Here is a 20,246-nt window from a genome sequence, read left to right on the forward strand (position 1 = left end):
TATTTATCATTTGATATAATATGTATATAGATACTTTTATATACAACTAAAGCACACTTCATAAAAGAATACTTACCTTATTATTTGCAAGGCTCTGATGTATCCCCTACCTTAACTTATTCTAACTCATCTTGTTAAACTGTAGTGGTCTCAAGACAATATATTGATTTGGCATCCTATTAATGTATGATAATCACCAGTTTCAAAACCAGTGTCCTAAGTGATCACTTATTTCCCGATTTAAAACATTTTCCTCAAACAACCCTCCTCTACACTGTTGCCTGTCACTTCTCTAATATGTGATATAATTCACCTGCTTAAAAACATCCTGGCTGGGCACGGTGGCTCACATCTGTAATCCTAGCACTTTGGGAGGCTGAGATGGGTAGATCATTTGAGTTCAGCATTTGAGACCAGCCTGGCCAACATGGTGAAAGCCAACTCTACTAAAAATACAAAAATTAGCTGGGCATGGTGGTGCATACCTGTAATCCCAGCTACTTGGGTGTCCGAGGCATGAGAATCACTTGAACCCAGGAAGTGGAGGTCGCAGTGAGCTGAGATCAGACCACAGCACTCCAGCCTGAGCGACAGAACAAGATTCTGTCTCAAAAAAATATAAAATCAAATACAAAAATAAAAACATCCAGTGGCTTCCCATGATATCCTAAATGCTGAGTAAGCTACTCACCAAGCTACTCAATCAAAGTCTAGCTTCATTGCCTTTGTGAGATAGTTTTCCTTGCCCAGAAATGTTGCCCCTTTCAGTTCTATCTCATCTATCTTTCAAAGCTTAGCTCAGGTACCCCCACCTCTATGAAGCCTTCTGTCCTACATTCTTCCATGCCTACCTTTTGCTACAGTTAGTTGTACAAGGACTCTTACGGAAAACTAGCATTATATCTAGTACAAAAAACACATGTCAGAATTACTGAATTTTAGGAGCTCACAATTCTCTCAGTTGGGATGGGAGAATTGGAAATGAGAGGTGGAGGAATGCAGTACCAAAACATGCTATGCATAATTGCAGGTATTTCACTTAATTCTCATGACTATTTTCCAAGGTAATCCCATTTTACAGAGATTTTAAAACTTGCCAAGGGTTACAAATGGCTGAAAATAATATTCAAAACCATTCTCTTTTTACATTATGCTCAGTCCACCAAAAAAGGTGACGCAGTTTGCACAGTCCAAGTTACATGGCTGTTATAAGTGAAAACAGACTAGCACTGTAGGCTCCTGACTTCATAGTCACATCTTAATAAAATGCATGGAAGCCTAACAAACATTTCACGTTCTTTATGGGAGTCTATTAAACATTATATGCTTTATTATTCTAAAACACTGAATACAGGGAGGGAATAGAAAATAGAAAACTGGGTATAACCACTGATACTAAAAGTTACACTGAATATAAACTATGACCCCTTATTTGTATCTATAGGACTCAAGATTCCCATACATTCTTAGAGAAAGTAAACTAATATACTGTTTACTTTTTGAATATATTAAAAAACTAACTATAACTTAATACATTAGCTTACCTAAGACTTTTCAGAAGTTGCTGCTTAAAGGAACACTCATTTTTTTAAAAAACAGAAAAGAAAATCAATTATTATATTAGAACACTAAAGGAGACATAACTTAATAGTGCAACTCTATAAATCTGGCTTTTCATTCTTCGAGATAAAGACCAATATGAAATATTAACTATCAATATTAAGGGAGTTACAGGCTTTTAATAGATTATTTAGGTAACTACCTCCAACACTGTTAGAAAGAGGAAGGATATAAAAACTGCTGTGTAGCTACACAACCTAACAGAAAGATTAGTTTCCATGATAGTATACATATGCTTAAAATATACAATGAAAAGATTTTTTAAAACATGCATTCAAAAACATGCAAAAACCTGTAGCAAAGCAGAAAGAACAGTACATTTTTAAGCTTCTTGTGTAATCCTTGCATGTGAACAGAATTTGAATGGTCATTCCATAAACATTACATTGTTATGATTTTATTTGTCTTCCCCATTAGACTAGGAATTTCAAAGAGCAGATATTTGTTTTTTGATTCAAGCATCAATATATAGTAGGTGCTCAGCAGCAATAATAATTATCATGAAAGATAGCATTTATTTTATCCTCACAACAACCCACTGAGGTAGGAACAATTATTGGATCCATTTTACAGCTAAGGATACTGAGACAGGAAGTTTAATGATTTGACCAGGGTAACAAAGCTAGTAAAGTAAAAAGTTTGGACTCAAAACCAGCACTGTGTTCAAACCTCATGCTCTTGAGCACTGTAACATATTGTTATCAAAAAACTAAGTTGATATAGTTTTGTAACTATATTAGTACCATATAGCAAGTAATCTCATTAAGACCCCATAGTAAGAATAAATATATTAGTTTTATAATGTTAAATAATTATTATGGTTTTAATATCCTACCTATGAGCCTTTGCCATTATCTACTATAGGTCCCAAGTAATGGAAAAATTCACAGTGACACATTAGTGAGAAAAACAACATTGCTTAACAGAAAGACCCTGAGAAAACATAACTGGAATATTCTAAACACTAATTCATTAGCTCTTTTAGAAGGTAAAACAATTTTAAGAGTCCATTGAGAATTATTTTGGACCTGAGATCTGACTTGATTCTTTATTCCTTGATACAATGACTATACAAAAAAAAAAAAGTATAAAAATCAAAAATCAAAATCTTCAAATAAGAGAATTGTTACACAACAAAAGTCATTATCAGATAGGAAAACTGAAGTGATCCCTTTTTCCTAAAATGGTGTCAGATATGAAAAAGGTAATGCAAATGTATGTTCAAGGGAACTTTAAGGCAGAATCTTTCATGAGTCAAAGCTTTTAATAAATTAAATTTATACAGAAGCACCTTCCCTGCCTTAATCATAATATACAAACAAAACTCTTGGTCAAAGAATAGTAATTCATAAGATTGTTTCTCATCCCAGATCTGCCATTTGTAAATGGCAAAATCAGTTTCATTAACTATACAATATGAATTAACAGTACCGTCTACATCTACCTCACAGGATAGGTGGAAGAATGTATGTGAAAGTGCTTTATAAACAGGAAAGTATGATTAAATACAAAGCACTGTGGCTGGTATTGTTGTGTTAGATTTACTCTGTCTATTCTGTTACTCCAAAAAACTCACCACCTCCTTTATACTTCTTTTAATCTAATAAGAACAGCAATTCTATCTAAAATGAGATATATTATTCCATGTGCCCACAAGTTTTGAGCAAAGACTGGGCCTTCTATCATTTTTTCCTCTAATAATAAGTCTTTTTTTGCTTTTTTAAAAATTTTCTGGTATGTTCTGGATAGTTAAGCTTGCAGGAATAATAAATCACCAGATAAGTATTACTACAGTAAGCTTCTAAAGTATGTTTAAAGTATAAACATACAAAAAATGTTAGAAAAAAACTGAGGAAAAAACTGGCTAAATACTGATATTTGACTGCTCTAAAATTACACTATAATCTATTAACTATATGATAAATATTTCCCTTCTGAAACGTGAGGTATGATTTCTATTTTTCTACTTCAAGGGAAATACAATAAAATTTCAAAAGAAAGTATTTCCATTGAGATTTACTAAAGAAATTCAGAAGTATCATGAAAGTAGAGTTATAATGACCTAGAAAGCAAGGAGTCAGCTCTATTGAGTTGAAAGGTGAATTATCATCAATTCAGCTTAGCAGATGCTTTTACACCAGCTTTAGATCAAAGCTTTGCTTGCACATGAAGGGAATGTATTTCTAACTAATAATCGTCTTAGGAGAAAATAAATGGTAGTATTTACCTGCACTAACAAATATTAAAAATTCGGATTATAAACCCAAAGGTCTTTAGGTTAAAAGCTGCTACACAGAAGCCAAGATTTAATCACACATAGTTACTTTCCAACAAGCAAAAATAGTAATGTCACTACATTTTGACCTTTTTTACCTACATCCTGGCTTACTTCACTGAGTTTCACCTAAAAAAGAGATAGTGCCTACTTAACGGGTTGTATGGGCAACTAACATAAAAAATATATGTAAATTACTTAACCCCACAGTAGCTATCATTACTATCCTACAGACAAATACATCAAAGGAAATTACTGTCTTCAGAGCTTCAAACTTTGAAGTTGCTGCTTAAAAGTAATTGATTTGCCAATACTAGAATTTACCAGGAGGTAGCACTCTTTAATTAATGCTATTTTATGTATAACTGACGGCCAGAAAATAAATCATCTTACTAAATTTTCGAGCCTTATATAATAAAATACAAATAAATTGATAAACTAAACAAGTACTGAATTTCAATATGGAAGACAGATTTCCTTTTAAGGAAATATGTTTTTTTAATGACACATAAAAATTATTTTGCATTCGCTATTTCCTATATATTCGGTTAACAAATATTCCCTTAAATTTCAAAATATATTGTCTATCAAGTTTCTTTTCTAAAACATATGGGTCCTTTTGATCTGCTTAAAAACTCTAGTAGGCAATAAGAACTGAAACTAACACATGAAAACCCAAGTGTCAGGAACTGTTCTGGGCCCTAAGCACTGCTCATGTTTTATTCATCTTTGTATGAGTGGCTGGCTAGTTTAGCAAAGAATTTAGCAAATAAGTCAACAAATATTGGTGAATAAATTAGTCATCAAAACGAGGCAGATGATTTGGCTGATTCAAATGAATGTTCTTACATTATTGCTCAGATTTATAACAAATCGCAAACATCCCAGCCTTGAAAATTACTTTTTGTTTGCAAGGGAAAAGAATAAAAAGAAATCTATTTTTGTATCTAGTTCTAAAACTAAAAACAAATTAGTATTCAAAAAAATCATGTAGTGGAAATCATAACTTTCAAGTTATTAGAAAACTCCTAGAGTCTCGGGGATTTTTTTCCTCCCAATTTTTTCTCTATCTAGCAATACGGTGTCTCAGGAAAAGGAAATAGTCACAAGCCATTGCTCCTTCTAGTATCAGGTATTAATTTCACTAAGACGACTTTAATAATTCAGAAATATCGATTCAAACAAAACAATGTGGGTGGTGCTACCTAAGAACCGACCTAGCGATGCATGGTAGTGGTCAGTACTTTGGAAATAGAGTACTCTCGCCAATCCCAGGGTTTGGGAAGACAAAACGCAGTGTGAGGCATCAATGAAAGCACATTGCCGGGGGAGAGGAGAGGAAGGAAAAGATCAGAGAGGATTAATGACTGCATTACTGGTGGGAGGGGAGGAGGTTACTTGGGCCAGTAGGCGACAACCCGTGCAAGGGGAATGGAAAGATTAATTTTGCAGTGACCGTGGACTGGAGAGTGGGAGGAGGGGCAACTATCAACAGGAATCTCCCCCCTGTGGATGGGTGCGTCACTTACGCAGCCGCTTGGAGAAAGAGAAAATGTGCCCTCTGGTCAATTTCAATAAGCAACTGTGACAGGAAGGGGGAGTGACCTTCCTAAATGTGAGAGGAAATATGGGGTCACTTCCCAATGGACTTAGGGAGGAGCTGTTACCCTAGGTCCTCCTAGGTCATCGGGGAACAGAGACGATAGTGGTGAGGACCCCCAGAGCCGCGTGGGGGACAGAACAGACGCAGAGCTGAGGTGTGGGCGTTACCTGCAGGGTCACCTCCTGGGGGTCCCAGTGAGGCCGCAGGTGTTGCAGGAGGCTCAGGGCCCCCTCCCGGCAGCGCTGCTCCTCCTGATCCTGAACAGTGACGTTCAGCTTGGGCACCTCCGGGGAGCCGGGAGGGACGTGGATGTAATTGGCCATGGCCCAGGCGACGGCGGAGACTACCACCACGACGACGGCGACGGCGACCACGAGAACGGCGGGCGCCGACAGACTGGTGGATCCTTCCGTCCCGGGGCGCCCTCACAGGAGGGCTGGGGGCGCTCGGACGGGCGGGCGAGCGGTAGGAGAACGTCTGGAGGTGGCACTGTCGCCGATCCGGGTCTGGGCAGCTGCTGAACTGAGCCGGGGCCGCTCTCGGGGAAAATTCCTGTTGTAGGCACTGGACCGCGGGCGGCCGCGGAGCATGCCGGGGCTGGCCTGACGCTAGCGTCACGCGCGGGGCGGGGCCTGCGCTGCGTCAGGGGGCCGAGGCGGGGTTTCTCGCCTGCAGTCACAATGGGGCAACAGCTCGGCGCTGGGCTTGTTGGCCTGCGGTTAGCACACACCCATCCCTGCGAGCTGCTGGTCTGGAAAGGGGGGCTGCTTCTCAGGAATGAGCTTGAGCCCAGCCAAGCCCCGCAGGGCTTTGAAGCTTTAGCTTACCTGATCCGAATGGTCGTGGGCCTCTGGGCTCAAGTTACGACCGAATTTTTCTGGGAAGCAAGGGACACGTTCTGAAATAATCTCAGGATCACTCCGAACTTGGCCTGAGTCTAGGCAAGCAGTGTTATTCGGTTGCCTTGATCTTGGAGCTGCTGTGTACTGGGGACCGCAGACTAGTTGGGTTAATTGTATTCCCTTTAGCAGTATACGGGATCACAGTACTCGGGACAGGCTGAGTTCAGATATTTGGGTAAGACAACTGCCTTCAGAAGTTATTTGTGGAGTAAGATGTTCGACCATACAGAGACTTATGCGAAGCCTGGAAAAACAGGTTAGAGTCTGGTATAAAGAAGAAAGGGAAGAAAAGGAATAGTTTTGAGGCTTAGCACTAGAGCTACTCGATGTCCGTGCGAGGGTACCCCAATAGGGCCTCTAAATCTTGCGTCTCAGTGCCTTACAGGGAATGGTAGAAACTGGATAATCGTTAAGTAAGATATTGGGGCCTCCTAATTTTCCTGTTTGATGGAGGAAAATGCGCTGGGAGTCCCTACAGCACTTAGTACATGGTGAATACATATGTTAGTAGTAAATAAAACCGTTAGCTGCACTGAGTTTAATTAACATTCAGAATGTTTAATTGCTTCCCTAGCATTAAGTTCACATTCTGATTGTTAAGAAAGAACTTACTTACCTTTGTAATTCACAAAATAATTACTTCACGGATAACAGTAAACTTCCTAAACTAAATACAGGGGTGGAAATGGAGCTTTATAATAGAGCAAAGAACATTTTTCAAGTTTAGGTTTCCTTTCTTCCTTCCTTTCTTCCCTCCCTCCCTCCCTCCCTCCCTTCCTTCCCTCCCTCCCTCCCTTCCTTCCCTTTCTTTTTGCGACGGAGCCTCGCTGTGTCGCCCAGGCTGGAGTGCAGTGGTGCAGTCTCGGCTGACTGCAACCTCCACCTTTCAGGTTCAAACGATTCTCCTGCCTCAACCTCCCTAGTAATGGGATTACAGGCACATGCCACCATGCCCAGAAAATTTTTGTATTTTTAGTAGAGAGAAGGTTTCACCATGTTGGCCAGACTGGTCTCAAACTCCTGACCTCAGGTGATCCCCCCACCTTGGCCTCCCAAAGTGCTGGGATTACAGGCGTGAACCATTGTGCCAGGCCAGATTTAGGCCATAATTTTCTACTAGAAACATTAGATTGTGTGTTCCTTCCACTTTGGGGAGAAATCACTACACTAATACTTTCACATTTCAGATAGTATCTCTTGTATTTTTGTATAAATTGTATTTTTTATTAAGCAGTTGACATTTTAAGAATTTTAAAGCTATATTTTATAACTGTAAAATAATTGAATTGAAAATGATGTTGGAAACAGCACTAGTTTGTAATGGTAAATAAGAATCCATTAACAAATAGAAGGAAAAAAAAAACTATTAGATACCTGAGAACAAAAGAAAAAATGTACAGGATCCATGGATAAAATTAATGGAGAAATAAACCATATTCATAAATGAGAAAAGATTAATATAAAGGCCTCAGTTCTCCCTGAACTAATCATTATATATAATGCAATCCCAGTTTAAAAAGAGTTTTTTTACTGAACTTGTTAAAGTGACATTGAAATTCATATCAAAACTTAAGGTCCAAGAGAAACGCTGTAATTGGGGAGAGGGAAATGGCGACAGATAGGATTAGGGAATAAATTGGGAGGACCCTTCCCACCAGGATTTATTATATATCGGTTTAAGTATGGACAAATAAACCACTAGAACATAAAAAAGACGTGGAACAAAACTTACACACATATGAGAACTTTGCATATAACAAAATTAGCATTAAAAATTAGTGAGAAAGTCCAGACTGAGCAATGAACAGTAGTGGTACAATTGCTTTTTGTATCAGAAAAAAATTTGATCCCTCCCTTTTATTATGCATAAAAATTAATTTGGGGAAGATTAAAAACCTAAATGTTAAAAATGAAACTTTAAACATGTGCAAGAAATGTCAATTCTTATCAATCTGATCTACAGATTCAATTCTAATTACCCCAGGTTAGTTATGTTGTAGATCGTCAGCAAACCAGTTCTAATGTTTATCTGCAAAGCCACAAGAACCAGAATAGCCAACACAATATTAAAGAAAAATAAAGTCATAAAACAGACAGACAGACTTGAAGACAGTATAGCTGAGTACAGTGGCTCATGCCTATAATCCCAGCACTTTGGGAAGCTGAGGTGGGAGGTTTGCTTGAGCCCAGGAGTTCAAGACCAGCCTGGGCAATGCAGTGAGACTTCATGTCTTCAAAAAAAAAAAATTAATTAGCCAGGTGTGGTGGTGCATACCTGTAGTCACAGCTATTCAGGTGGCTGAGACAGGAGGATCACCTGAGCCCAAGAGATTGAGGCTGCAGTGAACCATGATCAAGTCACTGCACTCAAGTGTGGGCAACAGAACGAGACTTTGCCAAAAAAGAAAAAGAAAAAAAAATGTATAAGCTGCAGTAATTAAGAGAGTGTAGTATTGAGGCCGAGGAGGGTGGATCACTTGGGGTCAGGAATTTAAGACCAGCCTAGCAAACATAGTGAAATCCTGTCTCTTCTAAAAATACAAAAATTAGCAGGACATGGTGGCAGGCACCTGTAATCTCAGCTACTCAGGAGGCTGAGGCAGGAGAATCACTTGAACCCAGGGGGCGGAGGTTGCAATGAACCAAGATCGCACCACTGCACTTCAGCCTGGGCCACAGAGGGAGACTCTGTCTCAAAAAAAAAATGTAGTATTCTCAGATGAGTAAATAAATAGATCTATGTAACAGAGTACAGAAATAGATCCACATAAATACAGTTAACTAATATTTAACAAAGGAAAAAGGCAATTCAAATATTGAATAAATGGTGCTGGAACAACTGGATATACACTTACAAAAAAAGTCCAGACACAGATATTACACCTTTCACAAAAAGTAATTTAAAATGGATCATAGACATGAAACAAAACTATACAATTCTTAGAAAGTAACATAGCAGAACATCCACCTAGGTGACTTTGGGTTTGGCAGTTACTTTTTAGATGCAGCACCAAAAGCACAACCCATGAAAAAAAACTGATAAATTACACTTCACTAAAATTTCAAACTTTTGCTCTGCAAAATATAGTTAAGAGAATGAAAAGACAAGCCACAGACTGGAAAAAAATGTTTGCAAAGCATATTCAATAGAAGACTTCTATTCAAACTATACAAAGAACTCTTTAAACTTACCAATAGAATACCCCAATTATAAAATGGGCAAAGTATCAGAAGAGACATCTCAAGAAGAAGATACACAGATGGCACAAAAACATGTTAAAACATATTCAACATCTAAACCATGAGATACCATTACATAGCTATTGGAATTGCTAATATAAAAAACACCACCAACCAAATGCTATGAAGATGTCAAGAGGAACTATCATCACTGGTAGTATGCGAAATGGTATAGCCACTTTGGAAGACTGTCTGGCAGATTCTTACAGAGTCTTAACATATAATCTAGCAATCCTAGCAATCATGTTCCTTGGTATCTACCCAGATGACTCGAAGACTTATATCCACACAGAAATTTGCACACTAATGTTTCTAGCACCTTTATTCATAACTCAAAAATTGGAAGCAACCAAGCTAATATGTGAATATACAATAAAAACTGCTACATCCATAAAATGGAATATTATTGAGTGATAAAAAGAAATGAAGGACCAAGTCACAAGAAACCATGTTGGGACTATGTGACATTCTAGAAAAAGCAAAACTAGAAACACAATAAACAGATCTGTAATTACCAAGTTTTCTGGGAGAAGGAGGGAAGAATGGAGCATACCAGATTTTTGAGGCAATGAAACTATTCTGTATCATATTATAATGGTGGATACATGACATTATAAATTGGTCAAAACCCATGGAACTATACAATACAGAGTGAACCTTAATAAAAACTGTGGACTTTAATTCATATTTGTATTTTTGGCAATCAACATACTGCTTGGCTGTAGTGGTTAATAAATGTAAATGAATGAAAAAAAATCAAAAAATATAGGATCAGATCTCTATGATTGTAAGTTAAAAAAGAATTCCTAAACAGACTCATAAAGCACATAATATGAAGGAAAAGGATTGATAAATTTGAAAACATTAAAATTTGAAACCTCATGATCAAAAATACCATGAAGATAAATGACAAACCATAGAAAGATATTTGCAAAGTGTATGATGAAAAAAGTATTTATATTCAGGACACTACTAATAAATAAGTTAAACCACCCAGTAGAATAACCGGCAAAAATGGCAATTTGAAGAAAAGGAACCCCAAATAGCCTATAAGCTTTTGAAACCATACCTCCCCATTTGTAATGTCTGCTAATCAAGATAACGTAAATTAAAATAATAAGGAGATACCATTTCACACCCATTAGATTGGAAAAAATTTGAAGTCTGATAAATGTCGAGTGTACGCTACTTGTGGGGAAGTAAATTTATTTGTAAAAACTGTGGGCGTGCGCGCGACAAAGGGAAGCGAAGCCGGAGCTGCGGGCGCTTTTTCTGCCCGCGGTGTCTCAGATTCATTCTTAAGGAACTGAGAACTTAATTTTCCAAAATGTCAAAAAGACCATCTTATGCCCCACCTCCCACCCCAGCTCCTGCAACACAAATGCCCAGCACACCAGGGTTTGTGGGATACAATCCATACAGTCATCTCGCCTACAACAACTACAGGCTGGGAGGGAACCCGGGCACCAACAGCCGGGTCACGGCATCCTCTGGTATTACGATTCCAAAACCCCCAAAGCCACCAGATAAGCCGCTGATGCCCTACATGAGGTACAGCAGAAAGGTCTGGGACCAAGGAAAGGCTTCCAACCCTAACCTAAAGTTGTGGGAGATTGGCAAGATTATTGGTGGCATGTGGCCAGATCTCACGGATGAAGAAAAACAAGAATATTTAAACGAATACGAAGCAGAAAAGATAGAGTACAATGACTCTATGAAGGCCTATCATAATTCCCCCGCGTACCTTGCTTACATAAATGCAAAAAGTCGTGCAGAGGCTGCTTTAGAGGAAGAAAGTCGACAGAGACAGTCTCGCATGGAGAAAGGAGAACCGTACATGAGCATTCAGCCTGCTGAAGATCCAGTTGATTACGATGATGGCTTTTCAATGAAGCATACAGCCACCGCCCGTTTCCAGAGAAACCACCGCCTCATCAGTGAAATCCTTAGTGAGAGTGTGGTGCCAGACGTTCGGTCAGTTGTCACAACAGCTAGAATGCAGGTCCTCAAACGACAGGTCCAGTCCTTAATGGTTCATCAGCGAAAACTAGAAGCTGAACTTCTTCAGATAGAGGAACGACACCAGGAGAAGAAGAGAAAATTCCTGGAAAGCACAGATTCATTTAACAATGAACTTAAAAGGTTGTGTGGTCTGAAAGTAGAAGTGGATATGGAGAAAATTGCAGCTGAGATTGCACAGGCAGAGGAACAAGCCCGCAAAAGGCAGGAGGAAAGGGAGAAGGAGGCAGCAGAGCAAGCTGAACGCAGTCAGAGCAGCATCGTTCTTGAGGAAGAACAAGCAGCCAACAAAGGCGAGGAGAGAAGGACGACGAGAACATTCCAATGGAGACAGAGGAGACACACCTTGAAGAAACGACAGAGAACCAACAAAACGGTGAAGAAGGCACGTCTACTCCTGAGGACAAGGAGAGTGGGCAGGAGGGGGTCGACAGTATGGCAGAGGAAGGAACCAGTGACAGCAACACTGGCTCGGAGAGCAACAGTGGAGGAGCCCCCAACAGATCCCATACCAGAAGATGAGAAAAAAGAATAAATGTTGCCTTGTTTTATGTGTTCTAAATACTTTTTTAAATGAAAAAATGTTTTTTGGTTTAAAAAAAAAAACTTTGGAAAACAATTTTGCAGATTTTTCTAAAGGTAGACATCCTTTACCGCCCACCAGTTTCAATTCCAGGTACATGCAAAAATCCCATACCATGTACATGATGAAGTGTGTACAAGAAGGTTCACTGCTGGCTTGCTCCTTGTCTTGCTAAAAACTGGCAATAATCTAATTGTCTGACAATATGAAAATGACTACATGGATGGATAGTTAGATCAATAGATCATTAGATGTTAGATAGACAAATAGGAATGAATTATAGCAGAATATAGATGGCAAATTGAACATATGCATCTACTTATGCACATATTCAGGAGGCTACAGGGACCCTAGAAGTAAAAAATGAAGCACTTATTCAGGAAACCCAACAGCCCTTCTGGTTAGTTGAGTTCTCTGTCTCTTCTCTCCACCTGTTTTTACCTCTCTTCTGTTTCTAATTATATGTTTTTGCTTCCTCATGATTTCTGCCTACTGGCTTCTTTTCATGTGTTTTCCTATGATTTAGATCTTACTCAAAAGTTGTTCCTGGGGGGACCTTTCCGTCCAGCACTTCCCTTATCAAAACAAACCGTTGTGTTTTTTTTTAATATATCATGAAACAATGTGAGTTACCTTGAAATCAATGTATTCACTTTTTTTTTCAGCAAAAAGCAAAAGTTTATTAAGCACAGTAACACTCCCAGAGAGGAAGAACATACTGACCTATGTGAAATGAGATCAGCTGAAGTCAGTGTATTTTTTTATTTACCTTATTACTGTCCCTCTTATATATTAGAATGTTAGTGCCAGGAAAGCAGAGCCACAGCTTGTCTATTGCCACATTTCCACTGCCTACAATAGTGCCTAGAACATAAAAGATAATAAATGCTTAAGCTCACCTAATTAGTCCTGAAACTATATCAGTCTCACATAAGAATAGCCCTCAGCCAGGGATTGTGTCTGCTGATCACCATAACTCCTATGCTGAAATCACCTGCCTGACCATTTCCTAGGCCACTGGCCAGCCCATTAGTTACCTTTGAGTATGGGGAAAAACTTTAGCTACAGTGTGTCAGTAAAATAGTCCAGCATCTTGCAACATATGTCGAGAGAATATAACATAGCTATGAAGATACAATATTATTTTGAAGTATCCAACACATTTAATAGTCCATTTCCCATACTTCACATGACATTGGGACCTTCCAATACCTGGAATGTCCTGCCTCCTATGTCTGCTTCTTAAACTCACTCACCCTCCAAAGCTTAACTCGCCAGCAGTCTTCTTCATGGAGCTTATCTGGATTTTCCTAGTCCAAATTTACTTCTCCCTTTTATATATCTGTTAAAACACCTACAAAATTCTGCCTCATGACACCCACATTGTGAATTTAAGTCATAATGATTATGCCACATATAAAAGACTAGAAAAGCTGTTTCTAACTTGTTATATAATGAGCATTTGTGTGAGAGAATGAAAGGATCACTGAATATAACCCGAGGGGTGCTCTGGTTGTTACATGACAAAGGTCTGGATTCAGACTCCAAGAGAGAGTTCCTGGATCTCATGCAAGAAGTAATTCAGGATGAGTCTGCTGTGCAAAGTGGAAGAAAGTTTATTAATAAAGTAAAGGAATAAAAAAATTTGCTGTTCCATAGACAGAGCAGCTCCAGGGGCTGCTGGTTGCCTACTTTTATAGTTATTTCTTGATGATATGCTAAACAAGGTATGGATTATTCATGCCTCCTCTTTTTAGATCATATAGAATAACTTCCTGACAATGTCATCACATTTGTAAACTGTCCTGGTACTGGTGGGAGTGTGGCAGTGAGGATGACCAGAGGTCACTCTTATCGCCATTTTGTTTTGGTTGGTTTAGGCCGGCTCCTTTACTGCAACCTGTTTTATCAGCCATTCCTCATGTTTCTTCTGAGCAGCAGTCAGAGATCACTGGATGGTTTACAGGAATAAGCAGGGTTAGTCTAAATTGCAGAAACAAAAACAAGTGATGAGACTAGAATTTAATAACAAGTGTTTCATAGTTTTTGAAACGTATTTCCTTTCTCCAGTTTCCAATTTTTACTAAAGACAAATTATGGTAAGGCCAATTTGCTTTATTATAATTGGCCTGGTTATTTGCATAACGTGCAGCAAGAATAATTATTTGCCATATAGGCTTTTTAACTGGCTCTGATGGAACTTTGTTCCATAAGGAATCTCAGATAAGACATTTTTAAAGCCAAGTCCTGCCATGGGTTTGTACCCTCAAATACCTGAGTTGATTAAATTCCTTTCATTTTGGGGTCCCAATATAGCTTGGGACTCCTGAACCTGAGAAAAAGTGACATTCTTTACTTACCACAGATCAGAAACCCTGCACAAGGGACTGTGTAGGCAAGGTATGAGGCCATTTCCCCAAAGGACTTTTATTAGGTTTACAAGTGAAGTTTGATTCCTTAAAGGAAAGCATACCATTCCAGTTAAAGCCTTGGTAAAATAACCGATTTCTCCAATTGTGTTCTGTTGCAAAAGAAAACTGAATCTTATTGTACTTATGCAAATAATCACATTGCCATCAGTTAAGAATACTCACAAACAGTTCCAAATTCTGGATAAATCAGGTAAAGAGAAACAAATATGCTCCAAATGTTACTCAAAGCCATATAGTTTACTCACTTGCTACAAGCTATAGATAGCTCAAAAGCTTTTTTGACTCTGGAATACAAAACAAAGGATAAGCAATGTTTTAAGCAAAAAGTCAAAAAGATTACTTCTGTTTGTTATTGGTTTTGTTAACTCCTGTTTTGCTTGATATTCATGAACATTTTAGTTCTCTATGAGAGTTCTGAAAGTTGTTTCCTCTATTTTAATGTCACAATTTCCAGAGTGATCAGAAACCTGCATTTAAGAATACCTGTTAGAGTTTTATAGCAGATTATAAGCCACCCTTTAAAGAGGGCTAAAATAAGACAAAAATTGTCTGTGAATGACAAAACATTTTAGGACAGCCACAGTCAAAAACATGACTGACAATGAAATTTTGGTTACCTCTGTGGCACATAATGATTTTATGTAGCAATTATAGCTACTAATAACATAAACTAAGCCATATTAGAATTGTAGAAGTTTCCCATAATTTTGGAACCTATACTAATAACACATTTAAACAAATACAGCCCAAAGAAAACCAAACAGCATTTCATATTTGATAATGTTTCCTATATAACTTTTATACCAAATAAGCCAAATATCACTGTTGCATTAGTGCATTATTGATGTCAAACCAAACCCAATTTTCAATAAAACCTATTCAATAAATGTATTTAATTTTAATCAGTTTAACCATAGGTAAGATTTTCATAAACCTTTTATAACCCTTTATAATTTTTGTTAAAGAGGAGATCATAAGCAGCTTCTTCCTTTAAGAAAAGCCTGTTGGGCCAGGTGTGGTGGCTCATGCTCATAATCCCAACACTTTGGGAGGCTGAGGTGGTTGGATGATCTGAGGTCAGGAGTTCGAGACCAGCCTGACCAACATGATGAAACCTCATCTCTACTAAAAATACAAAAGCTAGCCAGGCATGGTGGCATGTGCCTCTCAGGAGGCTGAGACAGGAGAATCATTTGAACCTAGGAAGCCGAGGTTGCATTGAGCCAAGATCATACTACTGCACTCTAGCCTGGGCAACAGAGTGAGACTCTGCCAAAAAAAAAAAAAAAAAAAAAAAAAGGAAAACCTGTTGTGCTTTTATTCCAATGTTTAATTTGCAGAAACCCTGAATAATACCCTTTTAACTTTAGCTAATGTCCACACAGAGTTTTTTTTACAGGATTAATTTTTCATGAACCATTAGATTTTTTTGTCTTTCTTAAAACAATGTTTTAACACTTTAATCTAGGCAGAAAAAAATTTACCTTCCCATGACTTCTTACAATCTTTCACCAAAAACATATTTTACTTTCTTTACATACCATGCATGTAAAATTGTTTCTTTGTAGTTTTAATTACATGTTATAATGTTAACTTTTAGCAACTTCTATTTTTTATGAAAACCTTGGTAAATCTGAGATTTTAATTATGTACTAAGTGTGGAGCCTAGCCTAAGACACAGCAGGCGGAAGTGCATAGAAGAGCTGACTCTCCAGCACAGCTAGGGGGTATGGCTAACACTACATGTCCTCAAGCCTTACCTTACTTAAGCAGGCAAGTTGTACAGTAAGTGTCATAGGGGCATTGTATGAAGCATTTAGGAGACATAACAACCTTTGACTTGTACATTTCTTGCATAAATTCCCTTTCATGAATCCTTTCATGAGTTACACAGGCCATCAGAGACATTCTTGGACTTTCTGACTTGCCCTAAACTCCTTCCTTTTAAACAACCAGTCATTTTACTTTAAGACAAGAGTTTACCATACAAGTTCCTTTCTGATATAAAATCACTTTCTTTATCATCTTCTTTGTATAGCTAGGGTGGATGGCAAATTACACATGTCCCCAGGCCTTATCTAGAATCTAATGGCCTTAAGGTAGGTAAATTGAACACTTTTCAAAGCCTAAGAAGCAGTTTATTACCTTAAAGCATTTAGTAAACAATATCTGACCCACGTAATTTAGACCAATGTCTTTATTTTCTCAATAATTTTAAACTATCTTTAGTTCCCAAAGATTACTTAAGTGACATAAACTAAAAAGCATTATACTTTTAAATTTTCTGATATAATATTTGATTTAAGCTCTTATTATTTTTAAACTAATTAAAGCTCTTTCGTATGTAAGCATCACATACATAATGCATATAAATACATAGATAGACAGAAGATAAATGATTATACCCCAAGCCAGAAATTGAACCCTGAACCAGGCTGCCATTTTGAAAAGAGAAAGCATGGTCACATGGTTACAGAGAGAGAGAGAGAGAGAAAGAGAGAGAGAGAGAGAGAGAGAGGCCAGAAATCTGACTGGCAAGATAGATGCCTGCATACCAGGCCTCTGAGTTCCCTTTTCCTGAGCAGCTCTAGTGTCCCAGCTGGCTGCACACAGACCTAGGGACAAAGCCATAACACAAAGGAAAATTATCTTTTTCTGTTCTGGCCAGAGCAAAATACACATAACAAAACATAGACATTAGCCACTCTTCTTAGCACCCACTATTAAACTTGAAAGGCTTAAACTTGCCCTTAGTTAGGCCCCCTCATGGTTAATCCAACCTCTGACCAGAAGTTTCAACATGTGGTCTCTGGGCAAGATGGTCACCCTGAATAATAGAAAAGATAAGAAAGAGAAAGGAGAGAAAGAAAAGCATTGCCTGTGGCAAGGTGGGAAAGGCACAATGATCAAGGAGGCCAGAGAAAGACCCACCCAAGGCAGCAATACTGAAAAGTTCAGGTGACTGCTGCCAGTCAAGCATGGATCTTTTCCAGCAGTCCTAACAGCTCTCAAGTTTCTCCTTTTAGGGAGGAAAATGCTCCCCATGTCACACAAACCTGTACATGCCTAATCCTATTATCCACAGCTGTTAGCAAAGAGTGCAAGGTACATTAATCCAAAGAGAATAGCAGTTAACATCCCACAGTGCCAAACCTGTTCTTAGCCAAGAGAGATTTTATTGAGAGGGGCCTCTAATCCCCTAAATCTTAGAAGGGACTCTTACCCTCCTAAGTCAGGCCTCCAACCCAAGGTCACTCAAGCATCCTTGACTCTCATTAAGAGGGGCCTCTAACTCACTCTGTCTTAGGAGAGACTCCAACTCCCCTACGTTAGGCCTCTAACCGAATCCCATTCTTTATACAGCTACTCCACCACTTACCCAAAGTCATCCAATCACTGCTGCAGTCTATTTCCTTTGGGTTGGTTGGTCGGGGGAGAGTTCTTAAGTATTGTCCCTTCAAGATTTTGCCAGAAGATGTTACAGGACCCCCACACTTACCCAAAGGTAGCTGTTGGGTCAGGGTTTCTGCACTCTAGTCCCTTCAGTGGTCACCATGAATATGTTACAGTACAGGGGTCTGGATCCAGACCCCTAAGAGAGTTCTTGGATCTTGTGCAAGAAAGAATTCAGGGCTCAGGGCGAGTCTGCAGTGTAAAGTGAAAGCAAGTTTATTAAATAAAGAAATTGAAGAACAGCTACTTCATAGAGCATCCCTGAAGGCTGCTGTTTGCCCATTTTTATGGTTATGTTTTGATGATATGCTAAACAAAGGGTAGATTATTCATGCCTCCCCTTTTTAGACCATATAGGGTAACTACCTGATGTTGCCATGGCATTTGTAAACTGCCATGGTGCTGATGGGAGGGTGGCAGTGAGGATAACCAGAGATCATTCTCGTTGCCATTTTGATTTGGGGGAGTTTAGGCCAGATCCTTTACTGCAAACTGTTTTATCAGCAAGGTCTATATGACCTGTATTTTGTGCTGACCTCTTATTTTATCCTGTGATTTAGAATGCCTTAACCATCTGGGAATGCAGCCCAGCAGGTTTCAGCCTCATTTTACCCAGCTCCTATTCAAAATGGAGTGGTTCTGTTTCACATGCCTCTGACATGGTCATAAATGTTTTAATTACAATGGGATTAGATTTAGTTACCAGAGTAACAACATAAAGAATTTGCAGAAAAAAATATTCTGTGAAACAAGATTATGTAGGCATGTCTAACAGCTAGATCATCCACCAAATTACAAACATGTTTCAAATGAAATCATTCTTGTACACCTCATAGAAAATCAATTAATTCATGTCCTTGTAGAGTGAACTGAATATTCAGGAATTAAAAACATCTGTGATACCAGACTTCAAGGACAAGCATGCTCTACCCCATCTCCCATGAAAACAAGGAAAAAAGAAGGCCACTATGAGCTTAGATTTTCAGAAATGCCATGTTGAAATGAGGCTGTCCGTATTCTGCACTTTTCAACTAAAATAAACTAAGGAATCTGGTCGTCTGTAAAACTGCTGCAGCAATCACATTATTCGTCTAATAAAGGCTTGCTACTTATTTGTGTGCTCAATTATAACACTTAATATTTAACTCTATGCAACCCACCTCTTGGTCTTTGTTCTATCTTGTCTTTTTTTTGTATTTCTAGAATCAAATGTTATAAATTATAACTCTATTTCATACATAAGATTATCTCGAGAGCTGGGATTCTATCATTTTCCTCTTTTTATCTGTAGCAGTCTTAAGACAGTGTTTACATAACATAAATTTCAACTATGGGTTTAATTGAACAAAGAAGCATACCAAACTGTCCCTAATTTTCATCATCTAAAATATATAAGAAAAAAAGTTTTAAATATCATTATATGAGTAATGAAACAGGATGTACCTTAAAAATGTTAGATCATATCTTTAAGACATAAATTGCGAGGTCAGCACAGGAATAAAGAGATCAATACAAAAAGAAAGCGTGAAGTATATGCTGATATGTAGAAATCTTCAATTTCTTTATTTAATAAACTTACTAAAAAGGCAATATTTTAAATCAACAGGGGAAAGTTATTAAAAAATAATATTGATGCCAGGCACAGTGGCTCACACCTGTAATCCAAACACTTTGAATGATAGAGCAAGGGAGGATCACTTGAGCTCAGGCGTTTGAGTTCAGCCTGGGCAACATAGTAAGACCCCATCTCTACAAAAAATAAATAAATGAACTGAATGTGGACATAGCGCAAACCTAGAGTTCTAACTACATGGAAGGCTGAGCTGGGAGGACTGCTTGAACCCAGGAGATTGAGGCTGCAGTGAGCCAGCATTGTACCAGCCTGTGTGACAGAGCAAGACCCTTTTTAAAAATAACAATTATAACGATTACTTTTTACAGATTTTGGTAAAGTTGATTTAGTAATTAATGTTTTTTATATAAGTGGTAGTAATAAAAAAATTCACAAGTGCTGATACTTCATCATAATTATATAAATACCAAATATATGCATATATCTTTGCATATATAAATACAAACATATTCTAAATATACATTTATACATATTTATATATTATAC

At 38.1% G+C, this 20,246-nt stretch overlaps 1 protein-coding gene and 1 pseudogene across 1 annotated transcript in view; one reads left to right on the top strand and one right to left on the bottom strand.

Annotated features, from left to right (window-relative positions):
• The window catches only part of ETNK1 (ethanolamine kinase 1), a 67,482-nt gene extending 61,401 nt beyond the window's left edge, over window positions 1–6,081 (bottom strand). The window contains exon 1 of the mRNA XM_035256070.3: window positions 5,666–6,081. Within this exon, the coding sequence (XP_035111961.1) occupies window positions 5,666–5,821 (156 nt within the window). The 5' untranslated portion in view covers window positions 5,822–6,081. The remainder of the gene's footprint in view (window positions 1–5,665) is intronic.
• Window positions 6,082–10,877: 4,796 nt separating this feature from the next.
• Window positions 10,878–12,305, top strand: LOC144577764 (SWI/SNF-related matrix-associated actin-dependent regulator of chromatin subfamily E member 1 pseudogene; annotated as a pseudogene).
• The last annotated feature ends 7,941 nt before the right edge of the window (window positions 12,306–20,246 follow it).

This window comes from Callithrix jacchus, chromosome 9 (genome assembly GCF_049354715.1).
Source record: "Callithrix jacchus isolate 240 chromosome 9, calJac240_pri, whole genome shotgun sequence".
NCBI lineage: Eukaryota > Metazoa > Chordata > Mammalia > Primates > Cebidae > Callithrix > Callithrix jacchus.